The sequence below is a fragment of the Macaca fascicularis genome, chromosome 20 (genome assembly GCF_037993035.2).
Source record: "Macaca fascicularis isolate 582-1 chromosome 20, T2T-MFA8v1.1".
NCBI lineage: Eukaryota > Metazoa > Chordata > Mammalia > Primates > Cercopithecidae > Macaca > Macaca fascicularis.
The window spans coordinates 65,786,198-65,809,317 of record NC_088394.1 but is presented as its reverse complement, the minus strand read 5'-3'; the positions used below and the strand labels follow the sequence as shown (position 1 = coordinate 65,809,317).

Here is a 23,120-nt window from a genome sequence, read left to right as displayed (position 1 = left end):
TTTTGTTTTGTTTTTAAAATAATAATTCTCATGGAACCACAAGATCTCAGGACATCTTGGAATCAGGATTTTCTTCATGGAATTTCTAAAAAAGAGAAAAAGTTTAATGTAACTTACGAGGGAGGGAAGTATTTATAAAGTGTCTGATACCCTGAATGATCCTAAAGTATATTATGGTACTATAAGTAAAACTTTTTCATATTTGATTTTCCACAGACTTTTCTGACTCAAAATTTATTTCTGGAGGAAGGGATGATTATATCCAATATATAGTACAGAGGAAACACACTGTGCATACTCATCAGATGTTTTGTTATTCCAAGGCAAAGAAGCTCAGAAGCAGAAGGAATTTCCAATATAGGTTGAATATCCCTTATCTAAAATGCTTGGGATCAGAAGTATTTCCAATTTCTTTTTTGGATTTTGGAATATGTACATACACACAATGAGATATCTTGGGAATAAGACACAAGTCCAAACATGTAATTCACTTCTGTTTCATATACACCTAAAAAGATCTATCACAGCTGAAGGGAGCTGGGAAAATCTTTTTTTCCCTCAGGGACACCAAATCAACTGCATGTTGTGAGCCTGCATTTTGACTATGACCCTATCATATGAGGTCAGGTGTGGAATTTTCCACTTGAGATGTCATGTCAGCACTCAAAAAGATTCGGATTTCAGAGCATTTTGGATTTTGGATTTTTGGACTAGGGATGTTTGGTCTGTATTAAGTATATGACCATAAGCTATCATTCAGAATAATTTTATTCAGAGTAAAAAAGTATCATCTTGTGAGGAAGTCACATTTTAAAAGTTTAGAACTAAACTACTATTACTTAACCTAAATCTGTTAAGAATAAAATTTGATGCTTTCCAATAAGAAGCCAAAATGCAATACTTACATATCCAGTTAAAAGGAGCCAGTCAAGTTGTTCCCTTGGTTTTGCAACGAAACAAGCAAATCAATCTTTTCGATGTTCTGGTTGGTGTTTATAGAGGATGCCAGTGGAGAATTCTCTGGCATTTGCTGAGAAAGAAGTGTTGTCACAGGTGGCTGGCCCTCATTTTGTGGTTGGCCTGGCTGACTTATGGCCATCAACTGATCAGGCAATGTAGCTGGTCCAGAGGTTAAAAGCTGACTACAGTCTGCAGAGACATTGAAAATAGAAGGTATCTGGTTAGTGAAGATTCATGAAAAGATATTAGTTGTTGGGGCAAATTCATTACTGCATTCTCTTTGTACATTACTAAAAGTTAGGCACCTGACAGTCCAAGAAAAAAGTTTTCACAGATTGGCACTGGAATTCATCTTAGGTTTCCTTTAAGCAGTCTAAAAATACAACTTTGCTTAAATATCAAAAGTCCTATATAAATTCCTTGGTATATTAACATTAAAGATGGGTTTTTTTTTTTTGAGACAGAGTCTTGCTCTGTCGCCCAGGCTGGAATGCAGTGGCCGGATCTCAGCTCACTGCAAGCTCCGCCTCCCGGGTTTACGCCATTCTCCTGCCTCAGCCTCCCGAGTAGCTCGGAATACAGGCGCCCGCCACCTCGCCCAGCTAGGTTTTTTTTTGTATTTTTTAGTAGAGACGGGGTTTCACCGTGTTAGCCAGGATGGTCTTGATCTCCTGACCTCATGATCCGCTGGTCTCGGCCTCCCAAAGTGCTGGGATTACAGGCTTGAGCCACTGCGCCCGGCCTAAAGATGGGTTTCTACCTCCTTAGAAACTACTGACTTCAATTGGCTAAGATATTATCTGTCATTCTTACTTCGTTTTCCTTTTAAGTTTACAGCTTAAAATGGCAAACACACATTTTTATACATAGGCGCCCGGCCTATTATCACCATTTTAAATGAGAGAATTGAGACCCATAAAAGCCACATAACTTATACAAGATCTCATAGTCTATAGGTGATAGAGTTCTAACTACAATCTACACTCTTAAAACAACCGTACAGGACGGGTGCGGTGGCTCACGCCTGTAATCCCAGCACTTTGGGAGGCCGAGGCCAGCAGATCACTTGAAGTCAAAAATTCGACACCAGCCTGGTCAACATGGTGAAACCCCATCTCTAACAAAAATACAAAAATTAGCTGGGTGTGTTGTGCAAACCTGTAATCCCAGCTGCTCAGGAGGCTGAGGCAGGAGAATCACCTGAACCTGGGAGGCAGAGGGTGCAATCAGTCAAGATTGCACCACTGTACTCTGCTTCCTTCTAATAATAATGATGACCAATTAAGTAATGAAAAATTAGAGTTTCTTACTATTTTGAATGCCAAATAAGAACATTCCTGATGTCTGCTGAGATGAGCCAGGAGAATTCTGTAGTTGGTTCATTGTGCCTCCTGCTGTGTTGTGAAATAAAGTAGCCTGTGGTTGAGGCGAAGATGAGGCTCCTTGAATTCCAGGCATGTTGTTCTGAGGGGAATAAAGAGGAGACTGTTGCATATCTTGTTGATTTATACTGGTCTGCAAGGCAGACATGGATGCTGGAGATAAGAAGAGTGTTACTTGCTGCTCTTGAGAACTAGGTGACCCTTGTACCAACTGAATCTGAGGAGAGCTATGGAACAAGGGGGTCTGTGATGATTCCGACTGGGTAGGACCTGGGTTCTGAAGTGAGGAAACTGTGGACTGACTCTGAAATTGCATGGCCTGTTGCTCTTGATTCATTGGGGCCATATTACTTTGTTGGTGAAAAATTGACTGGTTCTGTTGCTCCTGATTAGCCATTGGATTTTGATTTGGGTTGAATATCATGTTTGGTGGTGGTTGCTTTGGAGACGCCATTGTAGCCATGGTATTCTGATTACTGAATAAAATGCCCTGTTGTTGTTGCTGCTGCTGTTGCTGCTGCTGTTGCTGCTGTTGCTGCTGCTCCTGGGATGGAGAGTTACTCTGCATGGCAACTATTGAGTGCTGTGACTGGAACATGGTTCCTTGTTGGCTTTGAGGCATTGGATTAGGTGGAAGGGAGCCCAGGGACACCTGAGGCTGAAATAAACCTTGCTGGGGGGGTTGTGCCTGTTCTTGGGAAAGCATAGGGGTCTGGATGTGTGATATTGGAGCTTGCTGTTGGAAAGCAGCTTGTTGTTCAGTGTTTGATGTTGACTGAAGTGGAGAAATTGAGTTCGGTGCTGCAAAAAATGCTTCTTGGGCTACTGTGTTAGTCTGAAGATTATTCATGGGACTCTGGGAAAGAAATATGTTGGTTGACTGCTGGTCTTGAGGAACTGAAGAGCCCTGTAACACAGCAATGGTACTTTGAGAGTGAAACATTGGAGGCTGCATTTGTTCGGAGGAGGTTGTAGAAGTCTGACTGTGGACAATAGGATTTGGACTATGAAAGAGAGAACCTTGAGTTTCCTGGGAAAGATTCTGAGCATCGGCAATAGGATTCTGAGGATGAAAAAGTTGGGCCTGTGAATGAGAAGACTGCTGCAAAAAATTTCCAGATTGAAGTGACATCATCTCATTCCCTTGCTGGAATAAACCATTACCTTGTTGCTGGGTACCACTATTCTGAACACTCATCATACTTTTTGTGGATGAAAAAAGGTTAACTTGAGGTTGATTGTCTCCACTATGTTGCATTTGGACCATGGTCTGAAAGACACTGTTCTGAATCTGTTTTGCTTGTGTTCCAGTTTCTTCTCCATCTCCTGAACTTGATGTCTGAAACATGGTAGTGCCAGGGGTTGCAACCTGCTGTGTGGTGGTTGTAGAAGTTTCATTTCCAGAAACTGCAGGAGGAGAAGAAAACAATTCACACTGCATTTGCATATCCTCATTGGTAGACAATGCACTCATCATGTGAGAAGTCTGCTGGTAAACTGGCGATTGCTGAAGGTTTCCATTTGCTGAAGCAGTTGAAGGGAATAATTCTGACTGAATCTGGGCAGCTGCCTGGCAGATACTCTGTTGCATCTCCATCACCATTGCGGCTGAAGATTCCATCACTTGCTGTTGTTGCTGCTGCTGCTGTTGATTAGATAATGTGTTTTCAGACTGTGGATGAACACTTTCAGCTCTTCCAGGTAATAAATTATCTGGTCTGGTATGGACTGTTGGCTCTGTTGAGGAAAACATTCCAGGGCTTACACCACTCTGAATTTGACTGACTTGTTGAAAAATATCTGCACTAAGCTGCTCTTGAACATTCTCATTACCATCTGGAGCAGAAAATAAAACTGAAGATAACTGTTGCTGTGCCTCTAAAACTTGCTGGACCAAGTCAACACTTCCACTGCTGCCACTAGCAGTACTGCCTGTAAAACTCCCTGCTTGCAGCTGCTGAATAGTATTCTGAAGCTGACTCACACTATTTGGTGATGGAAAAATATTTGATGAAATCTGCTGCTGTAAAGTCTGTGCTTGTTCTTGTAGTGGTGACTGCTGCTGCTGTTGTGACGCCTCAGTCAGTTGTGACAAATTAACCACTGTGCCATCTGACTGTAATACCTCTCTAGACTGAGTTTCTCTTGTCTGAAACTGTGTAGCCTGCTGCAATAATGCATCGCTGTTGGGCAGCTGACTAGAAGCAGAAACTGCTGGAAAAGTACCAGGCTGTGAGATGTCCTGGGTTTGAATAGTTGTCAGGGTCTCTGGGTTGTATGCCTTGGGCTGAATCTGCTGCTGTTTTTCATTTTCAGAAGGTAGGTGGGAAGATGATGGTGATGAAAAAGAGCCATTTCCTGCTATGTTTGAGATGTTTTCTAATGCTTGCTGAGTTGATCCGACTGTCTTTGTAGTCTAAAACATAAAAATCCCCAAATAATATGAATATATAAACATTAAATAAGTTTGTAACATACATCAAAAATCACTATTGTTTGGCCAGGCGCAGTGGCTCAAGCCTGTAATCCCAGCACTTTGGGAGGCCAAGGCGGGCAGATCACGAAGTCAGAAGATCGAGACCATCCTGGCTAACACCGTCAAAACCCGTCTCTACTTTTGAAAAGACAAAAAATTAGCCGGGTGAGGTGGCGGGTGCCTGTAGTCCCAGTCACTCGGGAGGCTAAGGCAGGAAAATGGCGTGAACCTGGTAGGCGGAGCTTGCAGTGAGCTGAGATCATGCCACTGCACTCCAGCCTGGGTGACAGAGAGAGACTCCATCCGTCTCAAGGGGGGAAAAATCACTATTGTTCTAAAAATATATGCAGGACCAGTTTTCCACTCTATATTATCATCATTTACAAAACAGGTATGGGACTACAATTCTCCATTATATGATGCCTCATTTTCCTTGGGATATATTTTTAAAAAGTACTATAAGCAAAGATAGTCAAACAAAGAAGTAGAATAATCAGCTATTGATATACTTAGGTGAATTAAGGGTAATCAGAACACATTAATTTTATGGTTCATCAAGAGCAGGTATCAAAATATCTCAATTTTGCAGCTCCTCAGTAACATTACAGGGGAGAAGACAAGTAAAAAAAAAGAAATAGAAAGTTACGGGAAAAGACTGGGAAAAAAATAAAAACACCTCTTAACTCTGAAAATGCTAAAATTAGTACTTTCATTAATATCTCATATAACATATTAATTCCTCCCGTGTCAAAATGTATATTGGAAGTCACTTTGTGGGCAATTTTGCTGAAGTATAAAGCATTCCCTCTTTACAGCAAAATTCATTAAGTACATCCAAAGTAAAAGCAATGTGAAAAAAATAGGAAAAGTAAAAGACAGCAATTTTTATATAGGAGGTTAGAAGTTGGAGCAGTAGTCAATATAGCTTACCTTAAAAATAGTGGAAGATCTTTTTTCTGCTGTTACTTCCATTGGAGTAACATCTTCACTCTTAATCATACTGCTTGGTATGAGTGGAGTGATCAGGGCGTTAGGAATAATATTTACCTTATCTAAATTACATCCAGTAGTTTTCATTGCTGCATACACACACAAAAAAAGAAAAGTTTAAAATCACAAAAATTACCAACTATTTTATTCTAAAATTTATTATTAGTCATGATTTAAATGTCTATTTTTTGATGCTATAATGGTAGCATGAGATACAAAACTGGTATATTAAGATGTATCTTCCCTTTTATGAAGTGCATTGGCTGGGGGACCTCTGGAATGGGCCTGGAACTATAGCTTAAATATTAATAATAAGCTTAAGCAGTTCGATTACCAGGCTATATTCCCCAAGACCGTTCCAAGTGCCTTGAATCATACTACCCAACCTGACCAGAGTATATTATAGGATACAGCTTAAAAATCTCCAGGAGGATAAAGCTACTCAATTACAACCACTACACTCTTCTCTTAGGATTTAGCTGTCTGACAATATAAAGTCTCAGAACTTCTTAAGGGCTATGAGATTGTCAGAGCACTTCTTTCTTAAACTAAGTTCAAGCTTCTCATTAGAAAATACCACCCAGTGATCAATAAATTTTGCTTTTCTAAATTAAAACTAATTAGAAAATTTGAATATGACAAGTTGGCACATGGACACAATTCTCTTTTAGACTGGACTTTAAACATCTTTTTTTTTCCCCCAGAAATAAGGGCTATTTTAGGTTTACAAACCAAATTTCCCAAGCAAAATGAAAAATTATTTCCCACCTCCTACCACCTCCATTTTGAGGAGTAGTTAGTTCTAGATTTGTACCTAGAGGCAACATATAGCAAGATTCTACCACTCCACTATATCTACTTTTCCCCCTTGATTGCTTTTCTTTCTTCTTTTTTGTCTACCTGAGTCTGCACTGGCACTCAGTGGTAGCTACCGCTACTGCTAATGACAATCTTCTGAGTTGAGCACATAGCCAAATCCTGATTTAAAAGTTTACTACCACTTGGAGGCTCTATGGAAAGAGTCTTCAGAAAGCATAGCTGTTAAATTTCTTAATTTGATACCGAGAAGAAATCCTGGCTATAAAGCTTTTAAAAAGGCACATGGTATATTAGTTGGATAGCTCCCTTCATAAATTTTTTTTGTTGTTATTGTTAGTCAATATGCTGCTGAAAGGCCAAGTGTGGTGGCTCATGCCTGTAATCTCAGCACTTTGGAAGGTTGAGGCGGGCGGATTACTTGAGGCCAGGAGTTCGAGACCAGCCAGGCCGACATGGTGAAACTCTGTCTCTACTAAAAATACAAAAATTAGCAAGGCATGGTGGCACATGCCTGTAAATCCTAGCTACTTGGGAGGCTGAGGCACAAGAATCGCTTGAATCCGGGAGAAGGAGGTTGCAGTGAGCTGAGATTGCTCTACCATACTGCAGGCTAGGCAACAGAGCAAGACTCTGTCTCAAAAAAAAAAAAAAACCTGAAAGTAAATATTTTCATCTAAAAATATATTTGCAATTTTCTTGTCTTCAACTTGCCTCACAGCCATTTGGCTAAAAACCTAATTCCTATGAAAACTGATTATTTTGATAGAGGGGAAAGTGCTCATTTAACTTTTGACATTCCATGTTTTATTATTCTACCTGTTTGAGAAATGAATCATTTATTCATGAGTTCTTTGGACCTATTTTCACCTAAATTATAATACCAATACAATTCCCCTAACCACCAGATTTTTATTTTATTTTATTTTATTTATTTTATTTGAGACAGGGTCTCTCTCTGTTGGTGGGTGTGCAGTGGTACAATCAGGCCTCACTGCAACCTCCACCTCCTGGGCTCAGGCAATCCTCCCACCTCAGCCCCACAAGTAGCTGGGACTACAGGCACACACCACCATGCCTGACTAATTTTTTAAATTTTTTTGTAGAGACAAGAGTCTCATTATGTTGCCTAGGCTGGTCTTGAACTCCTGAGCTCAAGCGATCCTCCCTGCTAGGCCTCCCAAAGTGCTGGGATTATAGGCATGAGCCACCACACTCGGCCTACAACCTAATTTTGACTGAGACAAAACTTCAGATCATGTACAGGGCAGGCATTTAAAAGTAATCTACGAATATCCCATAGAACATTTTTAAAACCATTGGTGTTATCTTAAGTTGATCCTGTAATAGTCAACTACTATTCTTGCTTTTGAATTTCATTAGATCATGAGCTCCATGAAGGCAGATGTTATCGCCTGTTGCACAGTAGGTAATCAACAAATGTTTGCTGAGTGAATGAAGAAAAGAATTAATCTTACTTTAGCTTTATCACTGTCAATTTAGTTTGTTGTGGATTATTTGGTTAATCCTACAAAAATAAAAATATGGGCCAGGTGCAGTGACTCATGCCTGTAATCCCAGTAATATGGGAGGCGGAGGCAGGTGGACCACGAGATCAGGAGTTCGAGACCAGCCTGACCAACATGGTGAAACCCTGTCTCTACTAAAAATACAAAAAATAAAATAAAATAAAATAAAAAATAGCCAAGCGTGGTACAGGGCACCTGTAAATCTCAGCTACTGGAGAGACTGAGCCAGGAGAATCACTTGAACCCAGGAGTCAGAGGTTGGAGGTTGCAGTAAGCTGAGACCATGCCACTGCACTCCAGCCTGGGCAACAAAGCAAGATTCCATCTCAAATAATAATAATAATAAATAAAAATAAAAATATACAGTCTGTATTTTTCTTTTTAAAAATATTCATTCATTCATTCATTCACTCACTCATTTATTCAATTAGAGGCAGGGTCTCATTCTGTTACCCAGGCTGGAGTGTAGTACCTGCAGCCTCAAACTACGGGATTCAAGTGATCCTCCCACCTCAATCCCTTGAGTAGTTGGAATTATAGGCACTAGCCACTGTTCCTGGCTTATATTTTTATTAACATTATTTTTGGTCTAAAAATTTCCATGTTTACAGTCAAGATTATATTATAATTCAATTAGAAATTACATATAAATAAATATATCACCTATACAGTTACTGCTTAACAGATCTACAATTTTTCTTAAAATGTATTTAGATAGTAATGCTTATTATCTTCTCCCCCTTTCTGGAAAGTGAGACTAGGTAGAGTTAAGTTGAGCAAGACTCTTTTATCTATCCTCAGCTGACCACTGACAAGTATGTCTACCGGTAAGACAAACAGTAAAAGGACATTTTAGTCTAATGCTCATGCACAGATATAAGTCTTTCTACTGTCATATGCACAAAGGTCACAGAGGTTAATTTTATTTATGTTCCAATCCTTTTTTTTTTTTTTTTTTCCAGAGTCTCACTCTGTTGCCCAAGCTGGAGTGCAGTGGCTCAATCTGGGCTCACTACAACCTTCGCCTCCTGGATTCAAGCGATTCTTCTGTCTCAGCTTCCCAACCAGCTGGGATTACAGGCACACGCTACCATGCCCGACTAATTTTTTATTTTTAGTAGAGACAGGGTTTTGCCATGTTGGCCAGGCAGGTCTCAAACTCCTGACCTCAGGTGATCCACCAGCTTGGCCTCCCAAAGTGCTGGGATTACAGGCGTGAGCCACTGCATCTGGCCTTGTTCCAATTTTATCTAAGTCTAGTCCCACCAAAAACAGTCCAAAATGTCTCCAGGCCAGACACTAAGTTTGTCAGATATGTTCCATCTTGTTAATTTAATAATAATCTTCTAGTCAACTTCAATTTAGTAGTACATTATAAATGAAAATATCAGATTAATTTTTTTCTCCTCCTCATTAAGAATTAATTTGCTCTAAGAACATCAAGCTGGCATCAATGCATTACAATCCAACACTTGCATTTTTTCTCAAGTAATCTCTATTTACCAAACTATTTCTCATATGTGATTTATATATATTTTTTGAGGTAGAGTTTTACTCTGTCGCCCAGGCTGGAGTGCAGTGGCATGATTGCGGCTCACTGCAATCCCTGCCTCCCAGGTTCGAGAAATTCTTCTGCCCAATCTCCCGAGCAGCTGGGATTACCGGCACGCACCACCACGCCCAGCTAAATTTTGTATTTTTAGTAGAGATGAGGTTTCACCATGTTGGCCAGGCTGGTCTCAGATTCCTGACCTCAGGTGATCCACCCACCTTAGCCCCTCAAAGTGCTGGGATTATAGGTGTGAGCCACCATGCCCAGCCTGATTTAAATTTTTTATCAAAAAGGTACATAAACAAAACAAATTTCTGCTTTGTTTTGTTTTTGAGAGTCTTGTTCCTTTGCCCATGCTGGAGTGCAGTGGTATGATCACAGCTCAATCCAGCTTCAACCTCTTCAGGTTAAGCAATCCTCCTACCTCGGTATCATGAATAACTAGGATGATAGGTGCATGCCACCATGCCCGGTTAATGTTTATAATTTTTTTTTTTTTTTTTTTTTTGAGCCCGAGTCCTGCTCTGTTGCCCAGGCTGGAGAGAGCAGTGGTACAATCTCGGCTCACTGGAACCTCCACTTCCAGGGTTCAAGCGATTCTCTTGCCTCAGCCTCCAGAGTAGCTGGGATTACAGGCACATATCACCATGCCAGGCTAATACTTTTTGTATTTTTAGTAGAGATGGGGTTTCGCCATGTTGACCAGACTGGTCTTGAACTCCTGACCTCAGGTGATCTGCAAAGCTCAGCCTCCCAAAAGTATTGAGATTAAAGGCATGAGCCACCGCGCCTGGCCTATTTTTTTTTTTTTTTTTGAGATAGGAGTTTCGCTCTTGTTGCCCAGATTGAAGTGCAGTGGCACGATCTCGGCTCACTGCAATCTCTGCTTCCTGGATTCAAGCAATTCTCCTGTCTCAGCTTCTCGAGTAGCTGGGATAACAGGCATGTACCACCATGCTTGGCTAATTTTGTATTTTTAGTAGAGAATGGGTTTCTCCATGTTGGTCAGGCTGGTCTTGAATGCCTGACCTCAGGTGATCAGCCCGCCTCGGCCTCCCAAAGTGCTGGCATTATAGGCGTGAGCCACTGTGCCTGGCCTGTTTTAAGTTTTTTTTTTTGGTAGAGACAAGAAATCTTCTCACTGTGCTGCCCATATCTGTTCAGCAATAACTACAGATGATGCATTTAATTATTAGCCAATGGATATCTATCATCTCAAATTTCTGGACTCAAGTAATCTTCCTAAATCTTCCTACCTTCGTCTCCCAAAGTGCCGGGACTATAGGTGTGGCCCACCGTGCCTGGCCTTACTTTCCTTTTTTTTTGTTTTTGAGACAGGGTCTCGCTCTGTGACCCAGGCTGGAGTACAGTGGCATGATCTTGGCTCACTGCAACCTCTGCCTCCCAGATTAAAGAGATTCTCCTGACTCAGCCTCCCAAGCAGCTGGGACTACAGGCACCTGCCACCACCCCTGGCTAATTTTTGTATTTTTAGTAGAGACAGGGTTTCACCATGTTGGCCAGGCAGGTCTTGAACTCCTGACCTCAAATGATCTACCTGCCTCGGCCTCCCAAAAAGCTGGGATTACAGGCATGAACCACTGTGCCCGGCCTCATATACTTTTAATATTGGGGAATTAAAAAAACAAAAAACAAAAAAACAAAACTCCTCCATTCCAATGTACTTTAAAATATATATAAACATATTCAGCAAGAAAAATATCAAATTGGAAAACAAGTCTCTACATTTAGTAAAATTAAACACGTATTTATTTTACAATATGAAAGATACCCTGCAAAGTATTGTAAGTACTTAAGAGAAAATAAAACAGTAAGGTGTGCTAGAGAAAACATATAGGAGCACCTAATTACGATTTTTGAGAATAATCTACTTGGTACCTTTCATGGCCTCTTCAAAGGAGCAAGGTCTTGCTGGACTAGATATTTCCTTCTTCACATTTACATTCAAAGCACCAGCTGCTGCTATTAAAAAAAAAAAGATTAATGTATTTATCTACATTTACTCATCCTAAAAACCTTGTATCTTAAACTCTTTAATTAGAATATCTTGTCACACAGTATCATTTAATTATTTGTTTAGCAGAAATTCTAGTTGAGGTAAATTTCTATCCTCTAAATTCTCCAATCTCCAAGTGGGCAGAGCATGCGATCACTTAGCAAAACAAAACCAGGCGGGGTGCAGTGGCTCACATCTGTAATCCCAGCACTTTGGGAAGCCAAGGTGGGTGATCACTTGCGGTCAGGAGTTCAAGACCAGCCTGACCAACATGGTGAAACCCCATCTTTTTTTTGAGACAGAGTCTTGCTCTGTTGCTCAGGCTGCAATACAGTGGCTCGATCTTGGATCACTGCAATCTCTGCCTCCTGGGTTCAAGCAATTCTCTGCCTCAGCCTCCTGAGTAGCTGGGATTACAGGTGCCTGCCACCACTCCCGGCTAAATTTTTTTGTATTTTTAGTAGAGACAGGGTTTCACTATCTTGGCCAGGCTGGTCTTGAACTCCTGACCTTGTGATCCACCCGCCTTGGCCTCCCAAAGTGCTGGGATTACAGGCGTGAGCCACCATGCCCAGCCTAATTATCTATTTATTTATTTATTTATTTTTGAGACAGAGTCTCGCTAGGTCACCCAGGAGTGCAGTGGTATGATCGTGGCTCACTGCAACATCCACCTCCCAGGTTCAAGCCATTCTCCTGCCTTAGCCTCTTGAGTAGCTGGGATTTCAAGTGCATGCCACCATGCTAGGCTAATTATTTATTTATTTTTTGAGATGGAGTTTCACTCTTGTTACCCAGGCTGGAGAGCAATGGTGCAGTCAAGGCTCACTGCAACCTCCACCTCCTGGGTTCAAGGGATTCTCCTGCCTCAGCCTCCCGAGTAGCTGGGACTACAGGCGCACACCACCACACCTGGCTAATTTTTGTATTTTCAGTACAGACAGGGTTTCACCATGTTGGCCAGGCTGGTCTCAAACTCCTGACCTCATGTGATCTGCCCATCTTAGCTTCCCAAACTGCTGGGATTATAGGTATGAGCCACCGCACTGGCTGCCAGGCTAATTTTTGTATTTTTAGTAGAGATGGGGTTTCACTGTGTTGGCCAAGCTGGTCTCAAACTTCTGATTTCAAGTGATCTGCCCACTTTGGCCTCCCAAAGTACTGGGATTACAGGCTTGAGCGCCCAGCCTACTATAACAAATTTAAACTATAAATTTAATGGGCCTGGCTGGGCGCGGTGGCTCAAGCCTGTAATCCCAGCACTTTGGGAGGCCGAGACGGGCGGATCACGAGGTCAGGAGATCGAGACCATCCTGGCTAACACAATGAAACCCCGTCTCTACTAAAAATACAAAAAAATTAGCCGGGCGAGGTGGCGGGTGCCTGTAGTCCCAGCTACTCGGGAGGCTGAGGCAGGAGAATGGCGTAAACCCGGGAGGCGGAGCTTGCAGTGAGCCGAGATAGCGCCACTGCACTCCAGCCTGGGCGACAGAGCGAGACTCCGTCTCAAAAAAAAAAAAAAAAAAAAAAAAAAATTTAATGGGCCTAAGAATATAAATCAGTTCTAAAAACTAAAGTTTAATAAATTACAAATAAATTGGTTCTTGCTTCAAATGATTACATATTTTATTTGAATACATTTTATTTTTTTTTCCTTTGAAACAGGGTCTGGGGCTCTGTCACCCAGGCTAGAGTGCAGTGGCATGGTATTGGCTCACTGCAACTTCCACCTCCCAGGCTCAAGCCATCCACCCACCTCAGTCTCCCGAGTAGCTGGAACTACAGGCGCACGCCGCCACGACAGGCTAATTTTTGTATTTTTGGTAGAGATGGTGTTTTGCCATGTTGCCCAGGTTGGTCTCAAACTGCTGAGCTCAAGCAATCTGCCCACCTCAGACTCCCAAATTGCTGGGATTACAGGCATGAACCACCATGCTTGGCCTTAATTTCTACTTTTCTTTTTTCTTTTTCTTTTCTTCTTTTTTTTTTTGAGACGGACTTTCGTTCTTGTTGCCCAGGCTGGAGTGCAATGGCGTGATCTCGGCTCACTGCAACCTCCACCTCCCGGGTTCAAGCAATTCTCCTGCCTTAGCCTCCTGAGCAGCTGTGATTACAGGCATGCCCCACCACACCCGGTTAATTTTGTATTTTTAGTAGAGACAGGGTTTCTCCATGTTGGTCAGGCTGGTCTCTAACTCCCGACCTCAGGTGATCTACCTGCCTTGGTCTCTGAAAGTGCTGGGATTCCATGTGTGAGCCACCACGCTCGGCCAATTTCTATTTTTCAATATATTTATTTTATATTTTCTAATATGTCAAATGATATAACGAAAATAAAGAGAGGAATTTGTACACATCTCCTGTGAATGAAGTTAAATAATTTATCTTAGTATGTTTCACAGTAGGTCCAACAAATGATTTATAGGCAACTGAATGGAAAAAAATACACATAAAATATTTATGCATGACATTAATTCTAGTAACAATAGATTTAAAAATATAAACTAATCCTTGAAAAAAATTTAAATTTCTATTTTAAAATCATGTTATTAGTAATTTTAAAATTCTTCTTATTCTTTTTTTGAGATAGGGTTTTGCTCTGTTGTCCAGGCTGGAGTACACTGGCCTGATCACGGCTTACCGCAGCCTCAACCTCTCAGGCTCAAGCGATCCTCTCACCTCAGCCTCCCGAGTAGCTGGGACTACAGGCACATGCCACCATGCCTAGTTTAGTATTATTTTTTCTTTGTAGGGATGGGGGGGTGTCACTATATCGCCCAGGCTGGTCTCGAACTCCTGGGCTCAAGTGATCCTCTTGCCTCGGCCTCCTGAAGTGTCAGGACTACAGATGTGAGCCACCTCACCCAACCAGTAATTTCTTTTTAGAAAAAAAAGATGTTAAATATTACATCCCCATTTATTATAGAAATCACCACTGTGGAGTTACAGCAAATAATGTCTAGTGTGATTTCTGTGTCTGAATAGGCTGAAGTAAAAAAAAATTTAGGATGTTTTAATGGCTAAGCAAAGCTTCAGAGACTATCAATAAAACAAAGGTTTTACGACTCTGGAAAGTATCTAAGTGCCTGAGAGCACACACATTTTGATTTGGGGCAGTATGGCCCCATTGGGTGTTAGAAGGTCTGTACCTGGAAGAATGTGTGGAACTAGGATACGTTCACTTGAGCCTTTGCCTTGACCCTACCTTTAGACCATGTAACAGGCACCCAGGATCCCTAGATTTTCTTTTTTTTTTTTTTTTTTTTGGGATGGAGTCTCACTCTGTCACCCAGGCTGGAGTACAGTGGCGCAATCTCGGCTCACCGCAAGCTCCGCCTCCTGGGTTCATGCCATTCTCCTGCCTTAGCCTCCCGAGTAGCTGAGACTACAGGTGCCCACCACCACGTCCGGCTAATTTTTTGTATTTTTTAGTAGAGACAGGTTTCACTGTGTTAGCCAGGATGGTCTCGATCTCCTGACCTCATGATCCACCCGCCTCGGCCTCCCAAAGTGCTGGGATTATAGGCATGAGCCACTGTGCCCGGCTGATCTCTAGATTTTCTGTACAACTATCCTAGATTTTGTGTGCACTCTTAGGCATATTAGATGGAAGCACTGATTAAGGTATCAAAAGGCTTCCAAGTATAGGATGGAGCCAAAAAATGTCAAAAGAAGGGTGGCAGGTAGGGATGCTCTCTCCTCATGCTACCACAGCCCAGCTTAGAATTCAAAGCAGTTTGAAAATTCTAAATTCAAATTTAGCCTTTCAGGTTGTTATGAGGGTATTTTGGTCAAAATAGTATAGGAGGTATATTTCACTTAATGATTTGTTAGTTTTATTTATAACTTTTAAGTATTTCAATAAATAGTATTAACAGTCACCACTTCTACTCCAACCCGTAAATATTAGGATGGACCTTGTTGTGGCTGCTATAATTATACACTAATGAGTAATCAAATATTTAACAACAGTCCCTAAATGAACCACAACAGCTATTAGTTTGCCATACTGAGATAGGCCAAATTTTCTGTGCCCAAGTTTTCCTGAAATCATATTCTCTCTCATGGACACTTGAAAAGATTATCCTATTTCATAAAATACAAAAAAGTAAAATTGTGGCTCATGCCTGTAATCCCAACATTTTGAGAGGCTGAGGCGGGCAGATCACTTGAGGTCAGGAGTTAGAGACCAGCCTGGCCAACATGGTGAAACCCTGTGTCTACTAAAAATACAAAAATTAGCCAGGTGTGATGGTGGGCACCTGTAGTCCCAGCCACTTGGGAGGCTGTGGCAGGAGAATCGCCTGAATCTGGGAGGTGGAGGTTGCAGTGAGTCGAGATCGCGCCATTGCACTCTAGCCTGGGTGACAGAGCAAAATTCCATCTCAAAAGAAAAAAAAAAAAGGAAAACTGCGGGAAGGCTAATTAGCTGTATCACAGAGGCAGAAGCTAAGGCATTAGATTGTATTAGAAAGTTTGCATACCTTATATTTCTTCAAACAAGGTTTTCTAAGAGTGATTGCTATCTGTAACATACAAAATATGTGGGGAAAAACTTGAAAGAGCAAACATATGGTAATGATTGCCTAAGAATGGCCAAAATTAGGCAATTAGTATAGCCTTTGAAGTAGAATAGTTAAAAGCTGTTTATTCAGCAATTTATCAAAGGGCAATTTTTAATAATTAGCATTTATCACTAAGAAATGAGGATTCTTAATGTTGATGCTAAGTACTTCAAAGTCCTGAAGTCTCTATAATTAATCAATAAAAACAAAGAAACAAGTGAAGACAAGAAAATCTCAGTGTTTTCAGGATAGCAAAACCTTTAAGGCTATTCCCTGACATAAACACCTTTCCCTTCCAACACAACTGATGCAGAAGCTCATCAGGAAAAAAATCCTATGTATTAATTATACCATCTCTCTTCTCATGTTTGTGCAAGCTCCTGCAAAACATTAAATGTCAATATTTAGTAACTAACAGTTACTAAAATGCTTTAACTATCATTAATTTTCTTTCCCCCCTTTTTCTTTTTGAGACAGAGTCTCACTCTGTCGCCCAGGCTGGAGTACAGTGGCGCGATCTCAGCTCACTGCAAACTCTGCCTCCCAGGTTCACACCATTCTCCTGCCTCAGCCTCCCGAGTAGCTGGGACTACAGGTGCCCACCACCAGGCCCGGCTAATTTTTTTGTATTGTTAGTAGAGACGGGGTTTCACCGTGTTAGCCAGGATGGTCTCAATTTCCTGACCTCGTGGTCCGCCTGCCTTGGCCTCCCAAAGTGCTGGGATTACAGGCGTGAGCCACTGTGCCCGGCCAACTATTAATTTTACATCAAATTTCCTTAGATGTTTGAAGCCTTCCTAGAAAGGAAACAATAAAATATTTGGTCTTTGAGAATAAGCCAATCTTCTTTCTCCTATTTTTGTTGAAGCCAGGATATTATTTCTAAACTTTGCCTTTTTGGTCCAAAGTTTTTACACATGATCTTTAATTCTGAGACAAATATCAAGGTTTTTAAAATTTGTTTGTTCTGTTTTTTGACAAAATCTCACTCTGTTGCCCACGCTAGACTACAGTGGCATGATCTTGGCTCACTGCAACCTCCACCTCCTGGGTTCAAGAGATTCTCCTGTCTCAGCCTCCCACGTAGCTGGGTCAATAGGTGCCCACCATCATGCCTGGCTAATTTTTGTATTTTTAGTAGAAAGGGGGTTTCAACATTTTGGCCAGGCTGGTTTTGAATTCCTGGCCTTAAGTGATTCGCCTGCCTTGGCCTCCCAAAGTGCTAGAATTATAGGCGTGAGCCACCACTCCAGGCCTTCAAGAGGTATTTTAACAGTGCTGTACTGTGGCATACCTTTTGCAGCAAATTAGTAGAAAATAATGCTGCAAAATTCAGATATGACTAAAAATAAAATAGGAGGCTGGGAGTGCTGGCTCACGCCTGCAATCCCAACACTTTGAGAGGCTGAGGCGGGCAGATCACCTGAGGTCAAGAGTTTGAGACCAGCCTGGCCAACATGGCAAAACCCTGTCTCTACTAACAAAAATTAGCCATGCATGGTGGTGCATGCCTGTAGTGCCACTACTCATGAGAGGCTGAGGTAGAAGAATCGCTTGAACCTGGGATGTGGAGGTTGCAGTGACCTGGGATCACGCCACTGCACTCCATCCTGGGCAACACAAGACTCCATCTCAAAAAGGAAAGAAAATAGGAAATAGAAAAATTAAGTGATAGAAAGCAATTAACTTAAACTAGTTGTAATTCTGTCCTGGCTACTGTTTTCTTCACTTTTTGATGCCAGGGCTTTCTTTCTCTGTCACCTTTCTTTACCTTCTACCTCACTGGATCTTGAACTATATGGAAATAACATACTAATAAACTACAGATAGAGAAGAACTGCTAATTCTGAAGTATGCCTGAGACTGGATTGAACTGAACCAATGGTAAACATGGCAGAAGCCAAGCCTAGGTCAATGGAGCATGCAAAGAGTTTCCATTTCCAAAATGTTCTCCCCATTTCTGCCAAAAGGAGCCTTTTTCTTTTTTCAGGCATCTAAATGAATGCAGGCAAACTTGTGAGACACTTCATAAACAGATATCTTCTAAACTTTTAACATTTTAGGGTCGGACGTGGTGGCTCACGCCTGTAATCCGAACACTTTGGGAGGCCAAGGCAGGCAGATCACAAGGTTAGGAATTTGAAAGCAGCCTGGCTAACACGGTGAAACAAGGAGAAACCCGTCTCTACTGAAAAAACAAAAATTAGCTGGGCATGGTAGTACACGCCTGTAGTCCCAGCTACTCGGGAGGCTAAGGCATGAGAATAGCTTGAACCCAGGAGGCGGAGGTTGCAGTGAGCCAAGATCGCGCCACTGCACTCCAGCCTGGACGACAGAGCGAGACTCCGTCTTCTCCCCACAAAAAAAAAAAAAAAAAAAAAAAATTAGCTCCTCTAATTTCTAAAATATCAGGTTTTTGTTTTTTTTTGTTTTCTGTTTTTGAGACAGTCTTGCTCTATCGCCCAGGCTGGAGTGCAATGGCACAATCTCAGCTCACTACAACCTGTACCTCCCGGGTTCAAGCAATTCTCCTTCCTCAGCCTCCCCAGTAGCTAGGATTACAGGCGCCCGTCACCATACCCAGCTAATTTTTGTGTGTGTATTTTTAGTAGAGACAGGGTTTTACCACGTTGGCAGCCTCGTCTCAAACCCCTGACCTCAAGTGATCCACCGGCCTCAGCGTCCCAAAGTGCTGAGATTATAGGCGTGAGTCACCGCACCCAGCCTAAAATACCATTTTAACACAACCACTTAAAGTTATATTTAAAATATTTATCAGGTATTATGGGGCAATATAGAAAGAAAAAAAACATTTATTCACCATCAGTCTTTGATGAGATTTTTTATTTTATCACTTGTCACTAGTTTATCTCCTGTCTCAAAATGTACCCTATAAACCAGCCAAACTAAACTGTTAGCAATTTCCCAAAGTTGTCACTTTCATGTTTCTGCACATTAGTAGTCAATGCATGGAAATTCTTACGGAGGAGTAACCTGTAAGATAGTTTCAGAGAATCTGACTTCAGAGCATTGCTGGCTTTTATTATTATAATGTAAGGTAGAAATGATTCCTTAACATAAGAGTAAAAGCAGTATTTGGTGGCTGTCTTCTTAGAAAATAATGCCATTTCCAAAATAAACTAACATTAATTCATCTTAGTGAGCAACTTTCTTTTTGAGATGGCTAGTCTTCTTAATATTCTTTCAAAAAACTGGAAATTAACTATTCGTTTTAGTTCTGAATTTTTCATTTTGACATACCTGGGTCTGGAGTGTAAGTGAATGGTTGAACATCATGAGATCTTCCAGCGTTCGTCACTACATATATTCCCACTGACACAGGCAAAGTTATATGTTGGTCATGATAGGGGGGAACCTTCACAATAAGATGATTCTAATGTAAAGAAAAGTACAAGAGTTGGAAAAGAAGCAACACTTACATTTAAAATTTTTTAATTAAGTATATTTCCTGTTAGCTGTAAAGTTTAAAAAGTGATTAAAATAAAATAATCTATTTTAAAGCTCAGGTTCACAGGCATCAGGATATTAATCTTAACACTGCTTTAAAGGTAAAATCCAAGTGTTTTACAATGGCTTACAAGGTCAAGATCCCTGCCCTGTCAACTTCATCTCATTCCTCCTCTTCTAGTTCACTATACTGTAGCCACACTGACCTCAGTACCTTCTTTTAACATGCTAAACTCAGTTTTACCTCAGATTCTCTATACTTGCTATTCTCTTCAACTGCAATATTCTTTCTTCACCTCCTCAAATGGTGAGTTCCTAACCCATTATCAGGTCAGATACAAATGTCACCTCAGAGAAGCCTTCCCTGATCATCCTATTTAAAGCAAAACCCTTCCCCAACCTTGTAATATAATATTGTTTATCTCCATAACAGCACTTATCATCACCCCTGAAATTACCCTATTTGCTTGTTTTTTTGGTCTCTCTCCAAACACAAGAATGTAAGCTCCATGAGGATCTAGGTTGTTTTGTTCTTCACTCTGTCTCACTTGTAAAGAATAGTATCTTACATAAGGTACATATTGAATAAAAGAATGAATACATTATTAGAAAAAAATATGCCCACCAAGGGCAAAGTCAGTTACCATATGTTCTGTACAACCTCAATGTGAGATGTATCTCACAATGCAGTTTGCTACTCCTAACAACATAATTCTCATTTTAAGTCAAACTGGATTCAGTTTATCCACATCTCAGTAAACCAAAGATGTTTTTAGTTGCAATAGTGGCGGAAGCATTCTTATAAGAGAAAGGTAGAGTTCTTAATGTTTCACCAGTACTTAACTCAAGGGGACTATATCTTCTTAGAGGGTAATATGAGCCATATTTGACTTTTTTTCTTCTTCCCTAGTACATTATTATAATGGTAGGGGATATCATAGGGCAGTGATTATGCTTTTTTACTAATGATCTGATTTGTAGGAGGCCGAAGCTGACAGCTGAGGGTGATGTGAGTTTGATGACATTTAAAATTTAGTTAGACTATATAGTTTGTTGACTCAGTTGAATAGAAAACATGGGACAAATTAGATCAAGGTCAAGGTTTCCATTTCTGAGAATTTAATTTGTTTCTGAGCCATCTTAAAACACTCTCTGAAATATAGTCACATTACAAATAAAGAACTAGGCCGGGTGCAGTGGCTCACGCCTGTAATCCCAATACTTTGGGAGGCCGAGGTGGGCAGATCACCTGAGGTCAGGAGTTCGAGACCAGCCTGGCCAACATGGCGAAACTCCATCTCTACTAAAAATACAAAAAATAAGCCAGCTGTGGTAGCACACACCTGTAATCCCAGCTACTCGGGAGGCTGAGGCAGAAGAATCGCTTGAACCCGGAGGGTGGAGGTTGCAGTGAGCCGAGATCGCACCACTGCACTCCAGCTTAGGCAACAAGAGCGAAACTCGGTCTCAGAATAAATAAATAATAAACAGAACTAGCTGGGAGGCTGACATGGGCGGATCACCTGAGGTCAGGAGTTTGAGACCAGCCTGACCAACATGGGGAAACCCCACCTCTACTAAAAATACAAAATTAGCCCGGCGTGGTGGCACAGGCCTGTAATCCCAGCTACTCGGGAGACTAAGGCAGGACAATCACTTGAACCCAGGAGGTAGAGGTTGTGGTGAGACAAGAGCGCGTCATTGCACTCCAGCCTGGGCAACAAGAGCATAACTCTGTCTCTAAAAAAAAAAAAAAGAACTAGCTTCTAATTTACGGCATTAACAGAATGCCTCCTAAGTTAGCCATCTCAAAAAAACCACATTTTTTTCAACGAGGTGGAAAAACATGTACAAATATGCATACATCCAGTTATGAAGCAGGAGCTAAATCTGAACACATACAAGGTCATAAAAAAATGCACTGGTATTGATCCAACTTCTAAGAAACAGAGTTACTGAATCTTGTCTACCCTCATTTTTACTCTGTTGTTTAAACACTACAACTATGTCACAGAAACAGTCTACCTAGAGTTAAGGAGATGGGTGAATGAAGAGCCTGTGAGAGCTTCCACTCTTAAAATTATTTGGCAAACTCCATAATTCAAATTATTCTTTTGAATAAAAACTTGTTTCTTGGCAATTAGTAACAGGATTAGTGTCTACAAATCAGATGCATATTTTATCAAAATACTTTTACTCTACCTGCTTTGGAATGCACATTTAAGTAAAACTAATTTTGAAAGCTTTAAAAAACCAAGTGAACCTATTTTGCTGCTAATTCTTCAAACTTCCTCAATCTGAATCTAGAAATTCTACAACTGATCTGAATTAAAAATTCAGTAAACTGTGACTAGTGATCAAAAGTTATTTTTAATACCCTCTCATAAATTAGAATCAATTAAATATCACTGAGCTAGGAATACAATACATACAAAACATACAAAAGGTTGGGAGGCCTTGGGAGCAGGTATAATGCTCTTCGGGATAAAAAGAGGAAAATAATTGAATTTTAATTTCTTAGAAAAATCTGCTTAGATTCAAAATAGCTTTTTCCCTAGCAGATAATCTTTTTCAGAGTGTACCAGCAATGGTGCTAGATATCTTTGATTCTTCTATGAGATACTTTTTCTTTTGTCACATTAATTTTACAGTTGGGAATATATATAATTAGACTATCTACAATTAGACTTAACCAAAGACCCATTACAAAATTACTCTTAGAACCAATTTGAAAAACATAACCTCCAAGCTTTCACATCTTTGTTTAGTTGTTCCCACAGATTCTTCTGAGGATCTTTTTTTTGTACTTCTTTCAAGAATTTTCTTTCCACATTTATACCATCTTCCCTTGAGCTATCCTTTTATGTATATTTGTATATATAGATTGAATATCCCTTTATATACATATTTTAATAGGTAATCAATGTTATATATAACTCATCTAAAAAGGGAATAGATATAATGAACGACCATGTACCCATCACATTTGGTATACATGAGCACGAGGTATACTATGGACCACAAATATTGAACAAAGAATTGTTTTCCCAGATTTCATTAGTCTCGATATTTATAATATTATATATATATATATTTTTTGAGATGGAGTTTCACTCCTGTAGCCCAGGCTGGAGTGCAATGGTGTGATCTCAGCTCACTGCAGCCTCTGCCTCCTGGGTTCAAGTGATTCTCTTGCCTCAGCCTCCTAAGTAGCTGGGATTACAGGCATATGCCACTACACCCAGCAAATTTTTGTATTTTTAGTAGAGACGAGGTTTCACCACATTGTCTAGGCTGGTCGCGAACTCCTGACCTCAGGTGATCCACCTGGCTCGGCCTCCCAAACTGCCGGGATTACAGGCATG

At 40.8% G+C, this 23,120-nt stretch overlaps 1 protein-coding gene across 14 annotated transcripts in view; it reads right to left on the bottom strand.

Annotated features, from left to right (window-relative positions):
* The window catches only part of NFAT5 (nuclear factor of activated T cells 5), a 132,108-nt gene continuing 108,988 nt past the window's right edge, over window positions 1-23,120 (bottom strand). For 9 of the 14 annotated variants that reach the window (XM_065537102.2, XM_005592386.5, XM_074027514.1 and 6 more), the window contains 6 exons: window positions 19,549-19,681; window positions 11,605-11,688; window positions 5,749-5,897; window positions 2,271-4,758; window positions 906-1,149; window positions 1-85 (listed from right to left, as the gene is read on the bottom strand). In XM_065537102.2, the coding sequence (XP_065393174.1) occupies window positions 914-1,149; window positions 2,271-4,758; window positions 5,749-5,897; window positions 11,605-11,688; window positions 19,549-19,681 (3,090 nt within the window). In that variant the 3' untranslated portion in view covers window positions 1-85; window positions 906-913. The remainder of the gene's footprint in view (window positions 86-905; window positions 1,150-2,270; window positions 4,759-5,748; window positions 5,898-11,604; window positions 11,689-19,548; window positions 19,682-23,120) is intronic. The other 5 variants (XM_065537103.2, XM_005592387.5, XM_074027516.1 and 2 more) reach the window with 1 other exon arrangement.